At 34.8% G+C, this 23,649-nt stretch overlaps 1 protein-coding gene and 1 long non-coding RNA gene across 3 annotated transcripts; both read left to right on the top strand.

The window, feature by feature from the left end:
* Nucleotides 1-854: 854 nt before the first annotated feature.
* On the top strand, nt 855-2,613 carry LOC147475930 (uncharacterized). Of its 2 annotated transcripts, none has more exons than XR_015208765.1 (3): nt 855-968; nt 2,210-2,354; nt 2,439-2,613. It is a non-coding gene; the product is annotated as an uncharacterized LOC147475930 (long non-coding RNA). The 2 variants fall into 2 exon arrangements; XR_015208764.1 differs by lacking the exon at nt 855-968 and adding an exon at nt 1,290-1,604.
* Nucleotides 2,614-11,246: 8,633 nt separating this feature from the next.
* On the top strand, nt 11,247-12,434 carry LOC147475929 (uncharacterized). The gene has a single exon (XM_086585581.1). It carries the CDS (start codon nt 11,247-11,249, stop codon nt 12,432-12,434), a length of 1,188 nt encoding a protein of 395 aa, XP_086441707.1.
* The last annotated feature ends 11,215 nt before the right edge of the window (nt 12,435-23,649 follow it).

The following is a 23,649-nucleotide window of genomic DNA, read 5'->3' as shown; positions in this document are numbered from 1 at the left end:
TCATCTTAGAATTTGTTGTTTTAGTTGTATATTTTTTGTTTATATATACTAATATAAATTTTTGATACTTTTTTTTTTTTTTTTTTTTAACTATTATAATTATAGGTATCACTATGTTACCACATATGAGTATAAATGACCATTTTCAGTTATCGAGTGATCGAGGGATCGGTTTCCTTAGATTATGTTTGCTCTACCAGTTTTGTATCCAGATTTGATAGACATATTGACATCTAAACTTATTTACCCAGTTAAATATATATCTTCATCAGTTTTGTCTCAACAGTCCAAAACGGCATCCATAACCATGCACAAGTCTCGACAAAAGTTACCCTTAATAAATATGCCTTCAGTCGGGTAAGTACACTATATTTCTATTTCTATTTAATTGAATTGGATTGATTTATTTGTTGCTCATATCTCAAATTTTTATTATATATTGGTAACTTCAAAGCATTGAAGCTTTGGAACTATTCATTATTAAGCATCGGAAGGATTATGTGCATTTCCATCGCACAACTGAGCAATAAAGGTACAGTATTGCACATTCTTAATTCTATATCTACAACCCATCTACTACTACACAAGCTGTCTCTAAAATTATAAGGATAATTTTCAGCTGAGTGGTTGCAGATTGCAGACTGGAGGGAACAACTGGCTATGCAGCACTTAAAATCCCTTTTTTCAAAGGAGGTAAGTTGATTTAATGAAATATGAAGCTGAGCCTGGTCCAGTGATGAATATTTTCAGAAATATTAGCAAGCATTTTGTAGTTGGCGAATTCCAACTTGCACGACCATCTAACACTTACAGTATGTGTGGCGGGGCCATTGATACCATCCTTTGCAAATCTTTGGGGACTTGGGGCCACGGAGCCTTGATTTGATCGGGGAAAAAACCCTTTATCATTTTCTTGGAAAGTTTGTGGCATGGAGAATTCTAACAAAGACAATACCACTTTAGATGAGGTAAATATGACATCAAGTGTATGCTTTTCCTAAGCTGTTGTCTTTGATTACTATTTTTCCTTTTTGCATTTACATTTGAATATAAGTCCTACTTGCCGATTGATCCTTATATGCTTTATCTTTGTCTATTAAGCCACTCATAGAACCGGACTACTACTGCGTGTTTCCCAACCAAATGTCATGTATCTTTGATATTCTAAGCGAAAGTTATCTCGATAAACCGACCTTCTTACATCGCATTCCTGTTAAATCATCAAACGATCTCAAGCTAGCGTGAAATTTCATTCGGAAACAGTTCCCAAATCTTCTAGACGTTGGTTTACAAATACACAAATCACAGAGACAGACCATTCCTCATCTAGGAACTTCTTTACCAAACTATGTTTTGGATACTTCACAAGACCACAATGTTGTTCTATGTTGTTCTCTCCCGAGGTGTACCAAAGACCACAATGAAAAAAATTGTTAAAAAATGAAGAATAAGAGGCCACTCGGGAACCTTCACAAGGAATGTTGTCTACAAAGAATCTACTCTAGAACCTTCACAAGGAATGTCGTTTACAAAGACATCCTCGGATTGTGTAACATACTAACAAAGTCCAGCTCATGATCTTCTATCACATTGCTCTCTTGCTGGTACGTCCTTCGTATACACATTTAAAATTATCCATTTAACAGTCACATACTTTCATCCAACTAAACTTATCTATACATAGTGTTCTTGCTACAGTAACCCACTATAAATTGCCGTGACTGAACTCTATACCGACCGAACTTTTTTCTTGCTGTTCTGTTATGTATATAGTGTTATTATTATTATTATTATTATTTTTTGTTTATACAGAGACAACTGATAGAACTTACATATATATATAATCCAAAGAGATTTCATTGGTCTGCCGGCATCAATATGTACTAAAGGAGTTTGGCTCCTATAAGTCCGTGAAGCTATTAGATCATTTGCCAAATTGCAAACGAACCTATTGTTGTCAAGAAGGGGGAGCATATTGATGAAGTTAATCCACAGGAGTAATAGGTCTTTAAGGGTTTGATTATTTGTGTATTAAAGTGTTGTCCATTTTACATGACATTCAATACTAATGAATATGTTATATTATCTGTCTCAACATAATTTAAAAAAACAAATATATACTAATATTGATTTACATTGATGTTTTCAAGTCTATTATGATTACAAATAAAGTTAATCCATATCATATATCATACTAACCCTGTTACAGATTTATGATCGCAACTATAAGAAGCCAAATGTAGCTCAAAATAACAGTTGCTCTGAGGGATTTATTTGCCGCTACAAATTGAAATGCCATGTCCAATGAAAACTACTTGTAGCGTCAAGAACAATGACGACTGCTATTACTACAGGTATATTACCCTTTTTCTCCACTATTGCTTAGTTGATTTGCCCAGTAAATTGTGCATGCTAACCTCATATTACTCATATTGTAGATACCAAATAAGGGAACCATCAGATTGTTTGTCTCAGCTCGACAACTATACATGTAGATACATATTCATCTTTAAAACAAAGCCTTGACGTTCTTAGCATAACACAACTGAGCAAGAAAGGGACAGTATTGTGTCCGAAGTCACTTCTTATATTGCTCCATGAATTAAGAGAAGGTATTTGTTCTTTATAATCTTCAAATTATTAGTAAACAAACAATATAGTACGATACCTAATGGATATTTCTGTTTCAATTTTAATCGTTAATTGTATCCCACTTTAAAATCTTGAGTCGAGGGAAATTAGTAGCCACCAAAGTTAGCAGCCTAACTGGGAAGAAGTGCCGCCTTCTTCTGCATTACACCAAATTTAGCAGTCTTTTACTTTAAGTCTTCCATATGACAGGTCATTGTAGGTCAAGGAGGGAAAGGCTAACCAATCACATCTCACATATTTAATTTTTATTATTATGAAATTTGGATTTAAAATTATGATCATCTCACATTGTGTGACACCTTTCGTTTTCTACATTACAGAATGATTGGTTTTTTTGAAGTTGAACTTAAGGTCAGAGATTATGAACTAGATCAGTATGGAGTTTTAAAAATGTTGTTTATGCAAGTTATTGCCAACATGGTAAGTTTCTACTTGACAGATATTTTAATGCTTTGGACTAATTTTAACATTTTTGATGCTGGACTGATCATTAGTTCAGAGACTACATACATCAGATGTAATTTAACATCACCGAGCTCATTTGGCCTTCTCATCGTAATGATAGTTTGTTCAAGATGTTGATCAGGTCGTCATGAGCTGTTTGAAAGGATGGGCATCAGCAGATGCAATTGCCCGTAATGGCGAAGCTTTGGCATTATCGAAATGTGTCGAAGTTTCTTGGACCCTTAAGAGTAATGCTTTAAACATCATACCATCTTTGTTAGCATCGTAATTACTGATGCTAACTGTCTCTCGACATTGTTTTATACTCTACCGGAGTGGTGATAGATTTGTAGTGAAGGTGAGGATCTCGGTATATCTCAATTTGCTAGGATATTCTTTGAACATGCAGTCTTCAAGCTACCAAATCAAAGGGTGCTTATATGAACTTTTCCCTACATGTCGAATGACTTGAAGACACACATGATCACTCTGTTTCTTTGTTTCTTTCAGCCCATTCGGAAGCTAAAAGGCAATGACAATCTGCTTTTGACAAAAACTACCGGCACTGTTCGCATTCCTCGAGTTATGATCAAAGGTTGTTCAGTATCTTCGTAATGAAGGGCTGATGTTATTCTATATCCGTGGGAGCTATATCTACTGTTACTTACCCCAAGTAAAGACTGTGCTGTCTAAGTTTAGTGAAATGCCACTGGCTGACAGAGACATCAGTGGCGTGAAAGGATTAGGTGACATGACAGAAGCCGAGGACGGGGAAGCTGGCAGTAGACTCAAGGTAGGAACCATTTCCATAGCGGCAGATGTAGCTGAATGGGGAGAAGGAACAGTGGAGCCTGTGGACACATAGAGAGGACGAATCTCTTCAGTTGTGTGTGCAAAGCAACACACTCTTCGCATGCAGCTCGTACCATCCTTATAGAGGCATGTCCTATAATGTGCAGGGTGAAGCCAACACTCAAAAACTCCATGAGTGTATTCACATAAATCACCCCTCCTGCGCGCTCAGCTCCCTTCCGGAACTCTGGTCAAGGAACACAACTGTTGTGAAACTTCCTTGGGTCTTTTCTTCTAGCATTTTCACCCGGGTGAACAAAAGGACACTCCGTCCAGTCATGAGAAAGCCACCCTATCCTCCTATAGATGATCCTAGGTTCAACCCCACACAAAGAGTGGGACAAAGGAGACAATCCATGGAGTAAAAGACGAACACGAATCGAGTCGAGGAACCGGGTGTTCCCAGAATGAGGCCTCAGGATGTTTCTAAGTTAGAGAATGAAGGCTCACAAGGCTAGGAACCACGGAGAAAAGGTGGTCATGATGTATACTCAGGGATGAAGCAATATGATTACTTCGAACTTGCATTGAAATTACATCAAGATGTGGCAGCATTTTACAAAAGGAATGGACTTGATAAGAAGTATAGAACGGAGAGAAATATCAACACCACGCAGCTCAAGTGGGAATTTAATCTTCTTGGTAGGCCAATGGATGTTTGCTACTTTAATCATCAGAATAAACCGATGCTGAAGGAGCTCCACTTCTTGGTCACTTCAGTGTCTCATACTTTCATAAACAATACCCGCAACTCTCGATGCAGTTAGGAATTGAATTGGTTGCTAGACAAGTGATTAATATCTTTTAAATCTTTCTTACTATATATTACTAAGCTTTATTGTAAAAATGAAATGACATTTTTGAGGGTCTGCTAGCTCTATGACTGGATTCCCTCTCTGAAGTGGTACTAAACTTTGGTAATAGTTATGCTTAATTCGAATTATTTGATGTGTGTTTCTTAATTTGTTATCCTGTTTCAGTTCGAACTATACGTGATTAAATTGTAACTAGGGTGATTAATATCTCAGTAATTTCTATTATGATGTTAGTTAGTTAGGTTCACTCTTAAATAGAAAGTGAAACTGATGATGAATTTAAAGATGAGATGAAGCTTAGGAACTCTAAAACTTCTGAAATTGGAGCAAAAGATATTCACAATTGATTTGCCGAAGTCAATACTTAACACCCCAAAACTATCTAAACGTTGTCTTGCAGCACCTATATATTATCCACAACAATTGATAGGGCTGAGCTTTATACTTGCACCCCATAATTATCTAGACATTATCTTGCAACACCTATATCATCGGAGAGGCTTATTTTGCAGTGAAATCTTAACACGAGCTAGCACAAACATGAACATAGCTATTATATAGGATCTAGGAATAGGATCCTGTTTTATCTTGACGAAACTAGGAATTTGATTTTGTTTCACACTCTTTATTCAAATAAGTAGATAACCTAATAAATTACTACAAATGTTCAGATTAAATTAAATACACACAAATTAAATAATGTTATCTTACTTGCATAGAAATTCAACTCAAATGTCCAAGGATAAATTTAAGAAGTCTTATACAATTAAAACTCTAAATCTAACTCAGTTCTTACACAATTACAAATCCTATACAATTAAAAGTTTAAAGGTAACACAACACTAACAAAAGCTATAAGGAAACTGTTTTTTCTGCCGCTCAAGATCCTCTTTAGTGTCACATATCTTATGGTAAACAAACTGCCTGCCAAAGTAGTAAACTGCCCAACACCCTTTAGCACCTCCAAGAGTTTTAACACCCCAAGCACAGTTGACAATATAAATAATTCCCCCAAACACCTGCAACTTAATCATAGCACTGATTATATCCTAAGGCTTCCAGTATAATATTTATACTAACACCATAAACCCCATCAGCAAGAAGGGCACTGGAAGCCAACCCAAACGTGAAACAAATCAGCGTCAAATTCGGCAAAGCAACACAACAAACAAGATTTAAATGTGATAATTTATCCTCTAAAAAAGTAAATATGGAATGAATTGATCGTAAATTAATAGATTTGACTGTTTCTTTACATTCTAAGAAAGGTACTAATCGCAGTGAAAATGGAATTTCCACAATGACTACAAACCCCTATGATGTAATCCACTGGGTCAGTACCAAAAACTCTCAATGTATCAGTCTGCTCCAAAACCTGCATTGTTCCCAACTCTAATGCAAATGCACTTCCTATATGCCCCAAAGGCCGTCTGACCAACTAAGTCTTTCATCCAAGAAGACAATTTCTAAATCATTATCAGCTGCAATGAATAAGAGCAGCAGCTATAAGAAGAGTTAAAGATTTAGCCAAAGAGAGGAAGAGTTGTTCAGGTTTACCTTATGGATGATGAAAAATTTTATACCTCCAGAATTGCTCGGTACAATAGACGATGTATTCTTGCACTGAAAAAGAATAATGGTACGAAGTGTTAATTTTTATTTTACACACTTGATAAATATTCTAACAAAATAATATATTGAAGGGTCTAACCTTATGCGAATATATTGAAGGTTCTAACCTTATGCGTCATAGAAGAATTATGATATCTGCAAATACAAAGAGCAACCATAGAGAAAAAGTGTTAAAAGAGCATAGAAGAAAACATCCACAACTAATGGAATATCAAAGTCACACTGGTATGTAACTTGAGAAATAAAAAAAATACCGTTTTATACTCTCATTTGATTTTAAGATATTGTATAGATGTAAGTAACTGATATCTATATTTTTCTTTATGCCTTTATTACAGAGGAATTGATACACACACAGGAATTAAATGAGCAACAGAGCAATCATTTAAGCAATAGTACTGGTATGAACTTACTGATTTTATAATGACACAACAATTTTAATATCCTTTCCACAAGAAATGGCTAAAGTTGACACTTTTTTGGTATAATTCTCAAACAGTCAATGTTGAATCTACAAAGGAACAGATTGCTAAAATAGCTCGCCTTAATCGAAGTCGTTTGTTGGCTTTAAAGAAACGTAATCGTTTGTTGGCATCCAAGGAACACAACTTGCGTTCAAATAAAGGTAAAATTGTATTTTATATTTGGTTGAGGATTAATTAAAGTTTTTGAAATTTGATATTTTTTATTACACAGGCCAAACAGGTACTTTGAATCTTACAGTTGCTATGCGTCGTATAATGACTTCAATATCTTAAATCGCAAATATCAGTGAAAGGAATAAACGTTTGCAAAAGCAAAAAAAAAATTCATCGTGTTCTAAGCAAGTATACTAACAGTGATGGTATGTGTTTTCTTCTTCAATTTTGATATTTTATTCAAAATGTTTGCCAAATTCACAACTAATTTTTATAATTTAGGAGTTCATGACTTTGGACCACCAACTGAAGAGTGTATGTACTGTGGAGCAATTCTTTGGGAAGAAGAAAGAAACAACAAAGGAAAATTATTTGTTCCAACATTCTCTATATGTTGTGGAGATGGAAAAGTTCAACTTCCACTATTTGAGGTTGCCCCTGAGTTTCTTAATAAACTCTTAGACTTGAAAGGAGGAATAAGATATACTAAATTTAGAAGATATATACGGACATACAACTCCATGTTTCAATTTACTTTTGCAGGAGGGAAGATAGATAGGACTATCAATGATGGAGGAGGTCCTTGCATTTTCAGAATAAGTGGGCAAAATCATCATAAAATTGGGTCTCTTCTTCCATTCGAAAATAAGCCTCCTCAATTTGCCCAGTTATATGTATACGATACTCAAAATGAATTGAAGAATAGGATGCAAATATTCAATGAATATAATGAACTTCCTAATCTTGCAATTGTTGATGGATTGATCAAAATGTTTGATCAACACAATAAAGTTGTACAGTCTTTTAGGATGGCTAGAGACAGATTTAAAGAAGATGAAATCATTGATGTCTGCCTAAGACTTATTAATTCTCGACAGAGTGATGGAAGACAATACAATCTGCCAACTAGCAATGAAGTTGCAACTTTAATTGAAAGGGATGGATTTAATGTTAATGATTTTAGGGACATAATTGTTGAAACTAGAGGAGGTTTGGAGAGAATAAATGAATTGCATCCTAAATTCATGGCTTTGCAATATCCTTTAATGTGTCCCCATGGTGAAGATGGCTATAGACCTGGGATTCCTTATAGAAGATTTCCTAACAGTGAGGAAAATGAAAGAGTTTTAATATAGATTATCATAAAAGAGATACGGTTAGTATGAGACAATATTGGGCTTTTAGACTACAAAGAAGGACACTAGAAAGTCGATTACTCTGGATAGGTGGACGTTTACGTCAAACAATCATTGTTGATGGTTATACATGTATAGAAGATCAAAACATGTGTTGGTATCGGACACACCAAGAAGAAATTAGGGCTGATTTATACAGCAATGTGATGGATGCAGTGGTCGCAGGTATATAAGTAATATTATTTAATTTTTAAAATTTATTTCCATTAGCTCATGATTTGTTTTAATCTATCAATAACCCGTTTTAAAATAAACATAGGTGATACTACAGTAGCATCAATTGGTAAACGTTTGATCCTTCCATCAGCATTTACAGGAGGCCCTAGATACATGATACAGACCTACCAAGATAATATTGCCATATGTAGATGGGCAGGACCACTTGATTACTGTGACTTGCAATCCAAATTGGAATGAAATTCTTAGTTATCTACAAAAAGACCCTGGACTATTGCCTAATGATGTTCTTGATGTTGTGTGTCGAGTATTCAAAATGAAGTTGGAGTGCATCATGAAAAGATTGCATTATGGAAATCATTTCGGTAGAGTCATTGTAGGTTATAATCACATACCTTTTTTTTTTTTTTTTTTTTTTTTTTATAGAATAGATAATGTCCAGTAAGACTATAAATTGACATAGAGGAAAAACCTGCAAAATGTGAAACAATAGTTAATAATTTATTCATAAATGTGGAATTCATGTTTGCTATTAACTGTAAAATGTAAATTTATGTGTTTAAACATCCTATATTTAAACAGGGGAGAACACTTACAGATTTTCTTCTATATATGGTCCAACAGATCTGCAGTCAAACTTTTCTCTATTTAGAAGCAATTGAGCTATGTGTTTTTGATGGAAAACAGTGCATTGTGGCTAAGATAATATATAGTCAAAGTTGTTAGAAACCAGATACGTAATGAAGAGGAGATGGGAGGAAAAAAGGAGGTGTTTTGTGGAATTTTTGAAAAAGTCAAAGAAGTTTTCTCTCCCACCCCCAATATTAACAGAAAACTACCCAATTTTGTGTTGTGTCCAGGTGTCATTTACTTTGTTAATGTACTTTAGTACCTTTTTAAATTCAGTTTGTTAAGATTGATGCTTATGGTTTGTCTCATTTTCTGAGTGATCCATCTATTTCACTTCTTAATAGGAAGATATATTTCTTACTTATTGATAAGATCATATACCTTTATAATTATTTAAAGACTGCTACTAAATAAAATTTTCTTTTTTGTGTGCAGTATTGTATATTATTGAATTTCAAAAATGAGGACTGCCACATGCTCACATTTTATTGTTTTTACATCCGGAAGATAAAGCTAAAAGTGCTTCGGATATAGACAAGATGATATTAGCTGAATTGCCAGACAAAGCAAGTGAAGCTCTACTGTATGATATTGTAGTCCAAACAATGATTCATGGTCCGTGTGGTGAGAAGAAAAAGGGTTCTCCATGTATGGACACTAAGAAGAAGAAATGTACAAGGAAATTTCCAAAGGATTTTTGCAGTGAAACGACATTTGATGAGAAAGGTTTTGTAGTTTATCGAAGGCGAGATAATAAAAGAACTGCAATGATGGGCTGTCAAAATCCGGTTGAAATTGTTGAACTTACCAAAGACTTTCAGTGTCACATCAATGTTGGACATTGTAACCGTTCACGGATGATTAAGTACTTATTCAAGTACATTTCAAAAGGGCAAGATCGAGCTACAGGTATTGTTGAAGAAAATAATGTCTATGACAAAGATAATCAGAAGCGGGTCGTACATCAAGTTGATGAGATTAAGCACTATCTAGACTTCAGATATGTATCTGCATCAGAAGCAAGTTGGAGGATTTATGAATTTGACATCAAGTCTGAGAGATCCTTACATTTTGAAAGAATGAGTTTCCATCTTGAAAATCGTGAGAATATTGTTTTAAATTGCAAATGGGGATCCAAATTTGAAATTGTTGCAAGTGAAAAAGACAAAAACTATGTTATTCGAGTGGATGCGTATTAATGAAAAAGACCGAAAGTGGAAGACATCTTACATATGTTGACTTCCCTTTACAATTTGTGTGGGACAAAAATGCAAAGGTCTCAATACATTACAATTTCCAAACAAAAATTTATATTTGAAATTACATATAAAATTTATATTTATTCATAACATACATGTTTGTTAATTTTTTCAGGAATGGAAAAGAAGAAGCCAAGGATTGAAGATTGTAAGAATATTCTATGCTCAACCAACACAAGGGGAAAGATACTATATGCGTATGCTTCTAAACATTGTAAAGGGAGCTAGAAATTTTGAAGAAATCAGAACTGTTAATGGTACTCTCTATAATGATTACAAGTCAGCTTGCCGTGCGCTTGGTCTTTTACAAGATGACAATGAATGACATCTTGCCATTAAAGAAGTAGCTGAATGGTCTTCCAGTCCGTCATTACGCCAGTTATTTGTAACACTCTTAGTGTTTTGTGAGTTATCCAATGCTATTGATATATGGAACTGCCATTGGGAGTTACTATCTGATGATATCTTAAGGGCTAATCCAAATTTATCTGAATCAGAACTGGAAAGGAAAACACTTCTTGAAGTTGAAATTCTAATGAATGAGAATGGGTGGAGTCTAAAAGATTATAAGTTTGATATCCTAGAACCAGATGAAGCTGAGAACAAAATGATACAAGAGGAACTAAATTATAATTGCAATTTACTTTCCTCACAGTACTTATAGCTTCATGGTGGATTGAATGTCGAACAAAAAACTGTTTTTGATGTTGTCATTAGCACTGTTGAAAGTAATGCTAGAAGTCTCTTCTTTGTATATGGAAGTGGAGGAATAGGAAAAACTTATCTATGGAATACAATAATTGCAAAGTTGCGCTCTGAAAGAAAAATAGTTCTACCTGTAGCATCATCAGGCATAGCATCTTTTTATTACCAGGTGGTCGAACTGCCCACTTGAGGTTCAAAATTCCCATTCGATCAGATGAATCTACAACTTGCAATGCTACACAAAAGATGCACTTGGCAAAACTCATTCAGAAAACAGATTTGGTCATATGGGACGAAGCACCAATGAATAAGAAAAATGACTTTGAGTCTGTTGACAAGACATTTAGAGACATAATGTCTGTGATTGATAAAAGCTTGAAAGATAAACCATTTGGCGGGAAAATAGTTGTTTTGGGAGGTGACTTCAGGCAGACGCTTCCAGTTATAGAAAAAGGCTCAAGAACTATTGTATCAGCTTCGATAAACAGATCCTACTTATGGCGTCACTTCAAGGTTTTTCCTCTTTCCATAAACATATGTTTGAGTAGAATAGATTCTACATCACCAAGTACCCAATCCGATGTAGAATTTAACAATTGGATATTAGCTATTGGTGAAGGAAAACTGCCCAGTCAATCATTATGTGAAGGGGAAGAACCATCATGGATTGAAATACCTGAAGATCTAATTATTCATTCAGAAGGAGATGGGATAGAAGAGATTGTAAATACTGTTTATACAGAACTTTCAAGGAACTACAAAGATGTAGAATACTTGAGAAGTCGATGCATTCTGACACCTACGAATGCATCTGCAGATGAGTTAAACAAATACATTCTCTCATTAATTCCAGGTGAAATACATGAATACTTGAGTGCATACACATTAAGTGCGGCATCTGATAAAATCGTAGATCAAGACATTTTGTATCCTACAGAGTTCCTTAACACTCTTCAAATATCAGGGATTGCAAATCATCAAATTCAACTAAAAGAGGGAGCTCCTATCATGCTTATTAGAAACATAAACCAGAGTAAGGGACTTTGCAGTGGTACTCGGATGAAAGTGACAAAAATAACAGATTATGTCCTAAAAGCAGAAATCATTACTGGAGTACGAAGTGGAGATGAACACACCATTCCTCAGATTGTGATGAAGTCAGAAAATAAAAATTGGCCTTTTGTCTTATGCGAGCAAAGATTATCAATAAAGCTTTGTTATTGTATGACAATAAACAAAATCCAGGGCCAAACTATAAGCAGTGTTGGAGTATATCTCAAAAATTCAGTATTCCCGCATGGGCAGTTATATGTTGCAGTGTCACGTGTGACTTCACGCTCTGGCTTGAAGATTTTATTAAACAACAGAGAAGACAAATTGCATCAGCATACCAAAAATATTGTCTTCCAAGAAGTCTTCAACAATCTTCCTTGACATTCTCTACTCATCACTGTCATTGTAAGTTTTTTTTTATTTACCTTTCTCTATTATGTTGTTACTGTTTCTCATTTGTTGCATATTATTTTTTGGAAACTCCTTTCACCAGTTGTAGTTGTTCACATTTTCTCCGATGATTCCTCTCCTCTCAACTTCTCGACAATAGCTATGGTTTCTGACACTCCAGATTTTCAATTGATGTGGATAGGTAGATTTCCCTGATTCCCTTAATCAAACCACCAATAATCTATAGTTATAATAGTGTCCTTTTTATTATTCCTGTCTCATTTTCAATTATCTGCTTTATTTAAATTTTTGTATCGAGTCATTTCGAATGTTCCTATGACACATTTCTTTAACATACTTTTACACCTCTGTTGGTAAACTAATATTATTTCATCTTTATCGAATAGTATTCTTTCTTCTAATATATATATATATTCACTTCCAAGTAAAAATTAGGCCACCTAATTTGAGGCAATCAGGTGTTTGTTTTGACTTTATTTCCTATCTCTCTACAATAAAACAAGAAGGTGGAAGCATTACATCAACTACAATAACTACCACAGATGAAACTCAAGTAGCAACTCCAAAAGAAGAAACCACTACTTACAATGCAGGAGACGGAGAAGGAATTGCTGCTGTTGTTAGTTGCGGTGGTGGAGAAAGTAGGATAAGATATAACGGAGTAAGACAAATCCCCTTGGGAAAATGGGTAACTGAAATAACAACACCTACAGAGTTCTGATATAACTAGAGACTATATTAAGTATTCCTAGTTTCAGTAACCAATTCGAAATATCATATGAGATGAGATAAGAAAGCGTCATGATTATACCTCTTTCGGTGGGAGGAGTGTTTTCATAAGATTACTGAACCATATATACATTTAACTGTAGGAACATCATATGGCGGAGAATGTTACCGTGGTAGATGGTGGTGCTTTCTGAGTGGCACTTTCTGTGTTGCTATCTGTTTTTCCGTTTTGGTTTTGTTGCCTTCGTAGCTATGTGTTTTTGGTTTGATCTGTATTTTCTGTTTGAGGTTCTCTTAGATGGGAGTGGGGTGTTCCGTAGTATGGTCTTTAGACTATTAGCTTCTAGCTAATTGATGTATCTGTTTGCATCATATCAATAGATTAGAAAAAATTGGATATTATCAATTTATTAAGTTTTATTGGTCGAAAAAATATATATCATTTATGTTTTATTTTCTCCTCATTATGTTGACAATTGCTAAACTCCATATCCTACTTACAGCAACTACCCAAAAGTCTAGAACATACAAGAAGCTTACTGCATTCAACTTACAGACCACACTCACCCCAAAATACGATCGCCCTTCTACTTACAGTTCATATAACAAGTACTTGCTGTCACACCAGAAATACGCTTTTACAGTTTTACCACATTGTACTTACAGTCGCCATATAACAAGTACAAGATGCTTGCACCAAAAATAGGATCAACACAAGAATGAGGAACCCATTGACGTGTCAACAAAAAGACTAGAGTCGTCTGATTGTAGCTTACATCTTCCTCCTGTCACCACTGTGGTGAGTCCAAATATATTCTGCTAAACCATAAGTGGAACACTATATACGCCCATTTGTCGAACCAGATGTAATCAATCATGCTACCAAGCAAAATTACTATCATTTTTTGTGGCATTTCTTGACGCTCAGGAACTGTTCTTTGCCAACCATGTTCCTTCAGGAGCACCCCTACCTCTTCCGAGGCCTTGATTAGCTCTTGCACCAGCCCATCCCGTGTTGATGGTGAAGTGGCCTTTGGTGCATGTACTATCATATTAGACTCAGGAGTTACTCAGGAGTTTGATCTCTCCATAACACTATATGCTCCTTGCCTATGACTGGGACATTGTTTGTACTGGCAACAGGTGAACCAGATATGGCCTGCATCTACCCGGAATCAGAAATCCTGTTCCATGATGATCCAATATCTTTCGCATGTGCCAAAGACAGGTTAACTCGCCTACAAGAATTAGAATTTTGATTCCATGATGATTGGATATTATCCATCTCTCCACCTCTGCCCCACTTTCCTATTTCAAATGAGGAGCTATATGATGTTGTAGGTCTCATATTGTTTGCTACTCCATTTTCTCTGCCATATCCACTTGCCGCAGGAGAACCATGTAGAGACTGAATCCTCCTAGACAAGTCGGGAGTTCTGTTCCATTGTGATTCCAGAGTCTTTCCTCTACCTCTCCCCCACTTACCAATTTTCAATACATTATTCGCTGCTCTAATTCCTCTATGAAACCTGTTGTGAGTAGAGTGAATTGCTTATATATTTCCTCTTCCCCTGCCTCTCCAAGCAACACCTGTATCTTTCTTGATTTTGCGAACTACTTATAGCAGCTGAAGAAGTCCCGAAAAGCCTATACTGCCTTGGTGTTAGGCTGACGGTGGAATGTTACAAAAACTCAAATATTAGGAGGAAACCTTTGAATACAATCATTATTAAAATCTTTCTTGGCTATCTCTATGCTCACCAAAGAACTGGAAGAGATGAGGCAGAAGATTAAGTTGAATTAGTTAATGGATCTTACGTTTGGTCCCTTTTACATTTTAGGCTTGAAAGAAAAAAAAAATGTTGTCTTATCGATTTGCAGAAATATTTTGCGGTAACCTTGGGATCAAGAAAATGAGAAGAATGCATCCATGCTAGCTCAATCTAGGTATATCGACACTTTTTGAAGGCTTATCTTTGCTTAAAAGAATGAGAAATGTTGCCAATTGAAACCCATTCCTCCACCACCTTGAGGAGGCGAGGTCAAGCTTGCTAGGGAGGGAGAGGGGTATGTTTCCCTTGCTTTGATCCATTAACCTTATGTCAACGTCTCTTTGAATGCATTTCTAAATTAACCTTTGTTGTTTTGCGGATAGCAACATTGCAGGATCATAATAAAGCATTACATAACCTTACCAATTTGAAGAAGCGGGATTCATGTGGACTTGGCAAACTGCAAATGCTCATTGGATGACCTTTAAATTAAAACGAAGAGGGAGTTACTTATATAGATTGAGATCTGACAGGTATTTAGTGATTACGATTGCTCTTTCTTCAAGATATTTAGAAGTTAGAATTGCTAATTTTCAAGTCTGAGTAGGATTATCATGGGAGTGATAGTCTAGGCTATTCAAACACGGTACCAAGGGGGACCACCTCGGTAGCGAGAGAGATGGCAGGTTTTAGTAAAAAGTTGTAGGCTATTTTTAAAGGCGTGTGACCGAAGGGGTGCAAATGCGCCCAAGACACAACTTAGGAAACCTAGAGCCTCGGCTCACCCCTAGCAAGAAAACTGATGTTTTACATTTGTTGCGTGAACCGGGAATAACTTGAGATTCGAGAGCAAAATGCAATTCAAAAGGTTGCAAAGGCCTAGAAGCTTGGTTAAGAATTTGATGAGGCTGTTTTTTTGCTGGTGGTGGGGTTGTGTTATTTAAGCAATGTTTAGGAGATGAATGTAAGTTGGTAATACTAATTTCCTTTGTTTGGCCTCCGGAGCTCGGGGTGGACCTAATAGTTATTCTTTCTGTTATTGTACTTTTGATTTTTAGTAGTTTATGTGAGATGTAATTTATGTGTTTTCTCACGGACAACATTCTTGCTACTTGAGTAGTTGTCAACTCAACTGCGTTAAGATAGGATTTGCGTTCCACCGGTGGTGATGAAGTCAACTATGCTACAATGACTGACAATCCCACATGACTTGATGCATAAGCAGGACATATACCTTCATATAAGCACTTCCAAAGTTTATGGAAAAGTGATTAAGTTATCCATTTTGCTTCTTTATGGTAGTCCCTTTTTAATGTCCACCTTTTTTTTTTAGTTCCCACTTTTGATTTTCGTTTAAATTATTCTAATATATTGTATGACTTTTCAGTCTTTAATCACCACAGGACCAATTTCATTTACAAAATCTTCTCTATTCACATACTTTACTCTGAAGAAAATTTCATTCTTTTGGGATTTAATAATATGTAATTTATTTTAATTAATTTCTTTAAGTTGGCCCACTTTAAATTCATTCTTAAAGATATATGTCTGCATAAATATGACTTTCATTGGTACAAATACTATAGAAATATAAAGTTTATCTCAACTCACATACCTTTCTATGAATACATACCTTTGTGTAGGCTATATCCTGCTTTTTCACATCAGTGTTAAGAAACAACCTTATCTTGATAGTTACAAATATGATAAAAATGACACATCAAACAATGGAATTTAGAAGCACCTTTGGTCACCAAATGAAAAAGTTCTAGATGGAGAGTTCAAGATTGCAGATTAAGAAGCATTGCATGATTAGAAAAATAAAAATGGATTCTTCATAGAATTTTGATTTGACTTGCCAAAAACATAACAAGAACAGGACCGACTTTAAGCTTATAAAGAAGACCAACCTATGCTTATACAGACAAAAATCTAGACAAAAGAAGACAAGGAAGTACCAACAGAAACAATCAGAATACCCAGAATCCACTAAAGATTTGTTCCAAATCGTGTGTTAACACACAACAAATCAGGGCACCTATCCCCTAGCTTTTGAACCCGTTATCCCTCATAGGCTAACATTATCAGAAACTTAGATATATAAGGAAGCTATCATGGAGCACCATATTGTGTGTGTTTCGGTATTGAGGAGGTTGAACTATAATAAACTTACGGCAGAAAAACTGAAAGATGCTTTGCACAGTTATTTTTCCTCTTATTTTTTTTTATCCATAAAAAGAATTGAATTGATATATGTCTAAAAACAGTGTATCAGCACCTAAGGAATTAGTCAGGAATTAGTAACTAGGACCAGACCCAGACACAGACACTCTTATACGGAAGAACGACCCACCACCCACAAACCAGAAAGCAGCAAAGGACAGCTCGAGAAAATACAAGGGAACAACAAGCAAAAAGATAGATAGCTTCAAACATTTTCCTATTTTTTAGGAATTGATACATACTAATAATAACAAAAAGCACTGTTACATTGGAGCTGCAGCAGCTGTGAAACCAACTACAATTCTCACTGTCCACTACACAACAGTAGCACTAAACTAAGTATGCACAGGAACCTCACATTTGGTGATCCATGTGGGAATTTACATAAAAAAACAAAAAACTACTTCTTTGCCTTGGAGATTGACTGCATGAATGCTTCGCCACCTGATCCACAATTAAATTGGCCTCCCTCCATGTTGCAGTTAAGCTGCAATTCTTTAGTCCTTCTGTGCATCTATGCCATCTTTGCCTTCGTTCACCTTGGCACATTTGAACCACCAAATTCATGAAATGATGCGGTAAAATCCAATCCCACATATAACTTCTTCCAATTTGTATGCAGAGTATACTCCACACTTTTCGATATAGCTAGACATTCAGCTATGAAATTAGTCCCATGACCTACATGTTTGCACACAATAGCTCGAAACTCATAGTTCTTATTTCGGAAACAAGCTGAAAAAAGCACCATAACCCGGAGGCCAGGGTTACCCAATAATGGATTTCAGACTATACCAAGAAGATACTACTGCAAACCAAAATCCACCCATGGAGAAAACCCAAGCATCATTCTCTCGGCGGGGGCCATCCGTCCTACAGTGAAATTTCTTAGGAGCTGCTAAAAATCATAAAAAACAGCTGAAAAATTCTTCTAATAATCCCAAAACCATTTTGCCGCCACAAGAACTAGAACCTAATCCAATATCCAGTGAGATTAGTACAAAATGAAATATGAATTCTTCTTTTCATTCTATGAAGATCGGGATGACAACTTTTAATAGTTAGAGTCGAAGAAGCGGTCGGATGGCCTTGATCCGTCTGGCGGGATTCTCAAACTCTTACTGGGAGGAAATCTTCATATAAGAAACTTTTACGAGACTCCTTATCCGGTCGGTATAGACTCAAGGCAGCGATCATTTCCATAGCGGCAGATCTGACTAAATGGGGAAAAGGAACAGCGGAGGCTGTTGACACATAGAGAGGACGAAGCTCTTCAGTTGTGAGCGCAAAGAAACACACTCTTCGCATGCAGCCCGTACCATCCTTGCAGAGGTGTGTCCTATATTGTGCAGGGTGAAGCCAACACTCAAAAACTCCATGAGTATATTCACATAAATCACCCCTCCTGCATGCTCCCTTCCGGAACTCTGGCAAGGAACACAATTGTAGTGAAAATTCCTTGGGTATCTTCTTCTAGCATTTTCACCCGGGTGAACAAAAGGACACTCCGTCCGGCCATGAGAATATGCCCTTGAACAAGGTCTTCAAGAAAAACTTAATGACTAAAGCATGTGATGGCTCTGCCTTGGGTTTATTTATCATTCTTTACAGAAGAATTACGCCTATCAGTTTTCAAAGGTCACACAAAAGTATGATGTAGAGTTTTATCTGAAGTCATCTGATTTTGATCAGGGTTATCCAATTGGAAGTCAATCTAGAGCAAACTTTGAGGACCGTGTATGGAATGATTACATGAATATGCTTGGTCAGCTACTGTTATGTTGAACTCCAAAGGCGTTAGCATAACACTATTATGAGGTGCTTTCTTCATTCACAAGTAATGCAGATTATACTATTTTCCTTTACAAAGATGAACTACCTTTTGTACATCGACCCATGTCCTAATTACAACTCAAATCTATCATTAAAAAGAGACCTAACATAAATACAATTCCAAATTCAAAACTTACTTAAACAAACAAACTACTATTACCAAAAAAGATACCTTACTAAGTTGGATTCCTAAGATTACATCGACATGTCCTAATTACAACTCAAATCTAACAAAGTTATCATTAACAAAAGACCTAACATAAATACAATTCCAAATTCAATAGAAGTTTACCACTAATAGAGTTTCTTAAACAAACAAACTACTATTAGGACGATATATAACACATCAAGAAAACCTGAAAATTTTCCATTGACCTTTTCTCTTTTCCAAGATCAATTTTAAAGGTATTTGATTAGTTTTTTAAAATTAAATTATTTTCTTATTTTATGTTCTTTACTCTAACTTTTATGAAATTGGTTACAGGTTAAGATTATGACAACTGAATATCATTCATTGAAAACGATCAACAAAGAAGATACTCCATGGAAAATTCAAGTTAGAGTTACCAGAAAGTGGAATGACCTATTCTTCAATAATCTTGCACTTAAAAGCAACGCCATTTTACTAATGGACGAACAGGTTTTATTTAAATATTTATTTAACACATATATATATTATTATAAATTGTTCATCATATATTATTATAAATTGTTCACTTATATATTATTCATTGTACAGGGTCATGAAATTCAAGCTACATATTCATTAAAATTAACAAAGAAGTTTGAAAAATTCATTAAAGATGACAATATCCTAATCGTAGAAAACTTCAAAGTGAAAGAGCCGTCAAAAAATTCGTATTGCAGCACATAAGTTCAAGATTGAATTTGATGATAAAACAATACTGAAATTAGCAAGCAATCAGGATGTTGAAATTCCCAAGGACCTTTTCTTCTTCACATCCTTCACAAATATTCATTAAAAAAAATAACATTGTTCTGATAGGTAATACATTCATTGGAAATTTTTATGCTTACTAACATATGGTGTACATGTATACTTAATAATCTTTTACATGCAATAGATGTGATAGGTGTGCTTATAAAAGTCAAGGAAATTGAAACGTCAGTTACCAGATCTGGCAGTGAAAGACAAAGACGAGACATTATACTTGCAGATACAAGGTATGTAAGAAACATGTTACAAAAATTATATATTTAAATAAGTCAATAATAGTATTTTATCCTACTTTTTAACTGCAACAAATCTACCATGAGAATAACTTTATGGGGTAACACTATGGACCAAATTCCAGCTGATTTCATTAGATCACCCCATAAAAATTATGTCTTAATTGTTACATCAACTTCATTCCAAAATTTTAGAGGTACATATCTCTTACTCACCCAAATTCAAATAATTATATAAATATTGTAAATAAATAAAAATATTACTGTATGATTACAGGTGATTATCTCCAGTCAACATTTGCTACAAAAGTGTATATAAATAAGAATATTCCTGAAGCTGCATCTTATTTGGAAAGGTAATATAAAACTACTTTTCAGTCAATTATTAATTTATGTCTGTTCCTCCATTTCAACATATATTTTTATTTAAAAAAAAATATGCAGAGCATAGCAGATCAAAGTAGATGCACTCGAAAACGAACAAGACACCAGCAAACAGCAAGTAAGCAACACAACATAAGAATATCGAAGTTTAGCTGATATATTATTTCAAGAAAATGAGGTAACAATTAATGTTTATTAATCTGATTTGCTATCAAATTTCAAAATATACATCTTTATTATCTAAGTTTATCCTAAATTTATTGTTCTATAACAGGGTAAATCATACATGTGCAATTCAAAGGTTTCGAAAGTTTTCAATAATGAAAGAATGCCATGTTACTATAAAGGTTGCCCAAGTTGTAAAAATAAGCTTGAAAAAATCAATTCAAGATATTGGTGCAAAAAGTGCAAAAACCATTCAGAATCTAAGCTCAGGTATCAATAAGGACAAATTTTACAAATATATCATATAAGGGATATGCAATCTTACATGTTTTTCTTTAATATGGAATGTACAGATACAAGTTAAACTTTGAAATCTCCGATGGCTTAAATTATGCAAGCACAATAGCATTTGGGAAAATTGCAGAAGTAATGATCAAACATACTGAAAAAGAAATTGCTGCCATCAAAGATAAAGTACAATGGCAAATGAGAAATCTACTATTTTTACAATTATATATTGTTGACTTTCAAATTTGCAACAGGACAATGGAAACGAATTGGTTAATTAGATTTTACAGAGTATAGTTGGAAAAGAATATTGCTTTCGCATTCTGAGAATCTGCAAATACTTGGTAACTATAGTAGAAAAGCGTACAATATTTTGTATGCGTCTCTACCATGAACACCAATGAAGAAGTAAGTATACTTAAAGTTAAAGTGATATTTCAATTTTATAAATTTACATACTACTACTTCCAAACAAATTTTCAGGTATTGCAGCAGACTATACAATCAACAATAAAGGAATCACAAATAGAAGAGTTTATACAAAATGTACAATTAAAAATACATATAAATATAATTCTATACATTTAAAATTCAATTCATAATATAAAATTCTAATAATTTTGTTTCTTAATACCAGGAAGCAAGTATAGAGAAATGTGTTACAGCTATATCAACACCAAGTGATCTAACAGAAAAGGTATATTTCTTACTTCACAATAATAAATACACATTAAAAAACATTTTTGTAATACTAAGGTACTGCTACTATTCATCTATACAGGAATATACATCCAAAATAAAAAAGAATCACAGCAACACCAATCTTTCAAATGAATCTCCAAAAGCCAAAAAAGCTTGCAAAAGTTTACATTTGAAGGTAACTTTTCAATTTCCCATCATTAAAAAAAAACCATTATTGGTGACATACATTGTTTATAGATGATACTAGGTACTAATGCTATTCCTTTTTCAATACAAGACAATGACTCTGAAGCATGATGCATTGGTTACGAAACTACTGTGGAAATTACCCAATTCTTAATAAATGGAAACTGTCGTTTTTAATATTAAAATTGCAAAGTCTACTTTCATTGTTTTCAATAGTTGGTTGGTTAACATTTTATCTATATAATTAAAAATTCAATGGTCTTTCATCTTAGCATAAAAATGAAACCACTAGGTATTAGCAGTTGCGTGTATTGATTTTACATTATATTGTCCACGTCATAGACTAGGCGACGTAATCAAATATTGATTGTGGATTGTGTTTTTCATACCGGACCGTTGGGGGCTGTTTTTAGCTAAATAAGGATTTGTGAGTTTGACACATAGAATGAGTGTCTGGAATTGCTGTGGCAGGAGTTATATGAGCTGGTGTTACTTGATGGGATGAGATTGATTTTGTAGGATAGGAGTTGTATGTTCATTTTGAGAAGTACTTATTTGCCTGAGTACTAGGAAGTTGTGCAGATTAGATATGTTGTTGATTATGAATATGAGATTATGATTGGGAGTGCGGAATGACATTAGAATGTGTGTCATGGAATCTGTCAGAATAATAAGGTTGAGAAGGTGTTAGAAAAGTATTATGAGTTTCAATGATAGGAGTTTGTTAAGTATTTGAAGTCTGAGGAATGTTGTTTTAATGTGAAAAAGTATGGGAAAAAGTGTTAGAGTTGAATGATGGTGGAAACAGAGGTATAGAAGTATTAGGTGTCGAAGACATGTCAGAGATGGGTGTTGTATGATGGTTGTTGGTTTGAGACTTTAATAGAAAATCTTTCTCATCAAATATGACATGCCTAAAGATATAAACTCTTCATGTTGTGATGTCTAAGCATATGTCCTTTAAAGGATGTACTATAACCAATAAAGTTGCAGGGCTTACTTACTAAACTCAAGTTTGTTCTTTGTATAGGGTTTCAACTTTCAACCATAGATAGTAAATGCATCCAAAAGCTTTTAAGAATGGATAGTCAAGTTTTTGTGCATTCAATCTCTAACTAGAGTGTCTTTATAGTTTATACCCTAAAAGACTAAGAAAATAGTTAATTAACATAGTTACAACTCCTTGATATGCCACTTTCATGGTTATTTATTAGTAAGGAGGCGTTTTGTAAGGTCTTGAGCCCAAGAATTAGTTGTGTAATTAAGGAATAGTACTATGTTTATTTTTAAATAGCTATGTCCCCGTGTCCTACTTATATAGGTCCCCGTGTAGGACACTCCGTATATGCGTCAGACACCTACATGCATATCAGAGTCAATGTGGCTTAGAGTAGGTGTAATATGTTATGGAACAGTGATTGTCTGTGACCAATTTGTGTACAGATAAAAGTTAATGAGCTATATGTGAAACATGTAAAACATCTTTTCACAGTTGTGTTGCTGAGGATGATGGTGTAGAATCTTTGGAAAGCATTTTCAAAGGGACTTGAGGAAGTAATTGATTGGGGTGGGAAGATTCAACGAGAAGGAAGGGAAAGTGATCTTTGAGAGAAATAGGAGAACCGATAGGGCTGGTAGATGATGGGTCCTACAGTGTTGTCTTTGGGTTAGAAATGGAAGTGTGTAGTACGGCAAGAAGGGGCAAGATGGTG

This window comes from Coptis chinensis, chromosome 9, assembly GCF_015680905.1.
Source record: "Coptis chinensis isolate HL-2020 chromosome 9, ASM1568090v1, whole genome shotgun sequence".
In the NCBI taxonomy this organism is placed as follows: Eukaryota; Viridiplantae; Streptophyta; class Magnoliopsida; order Ranunculales; family Ranunculaceae; genus Coptis; species Coptis chinensis.
Note: the sequence above shows the minus strand (reverse complement) of the source record. Positions and strands in the feature narration are given on the sequence as shown.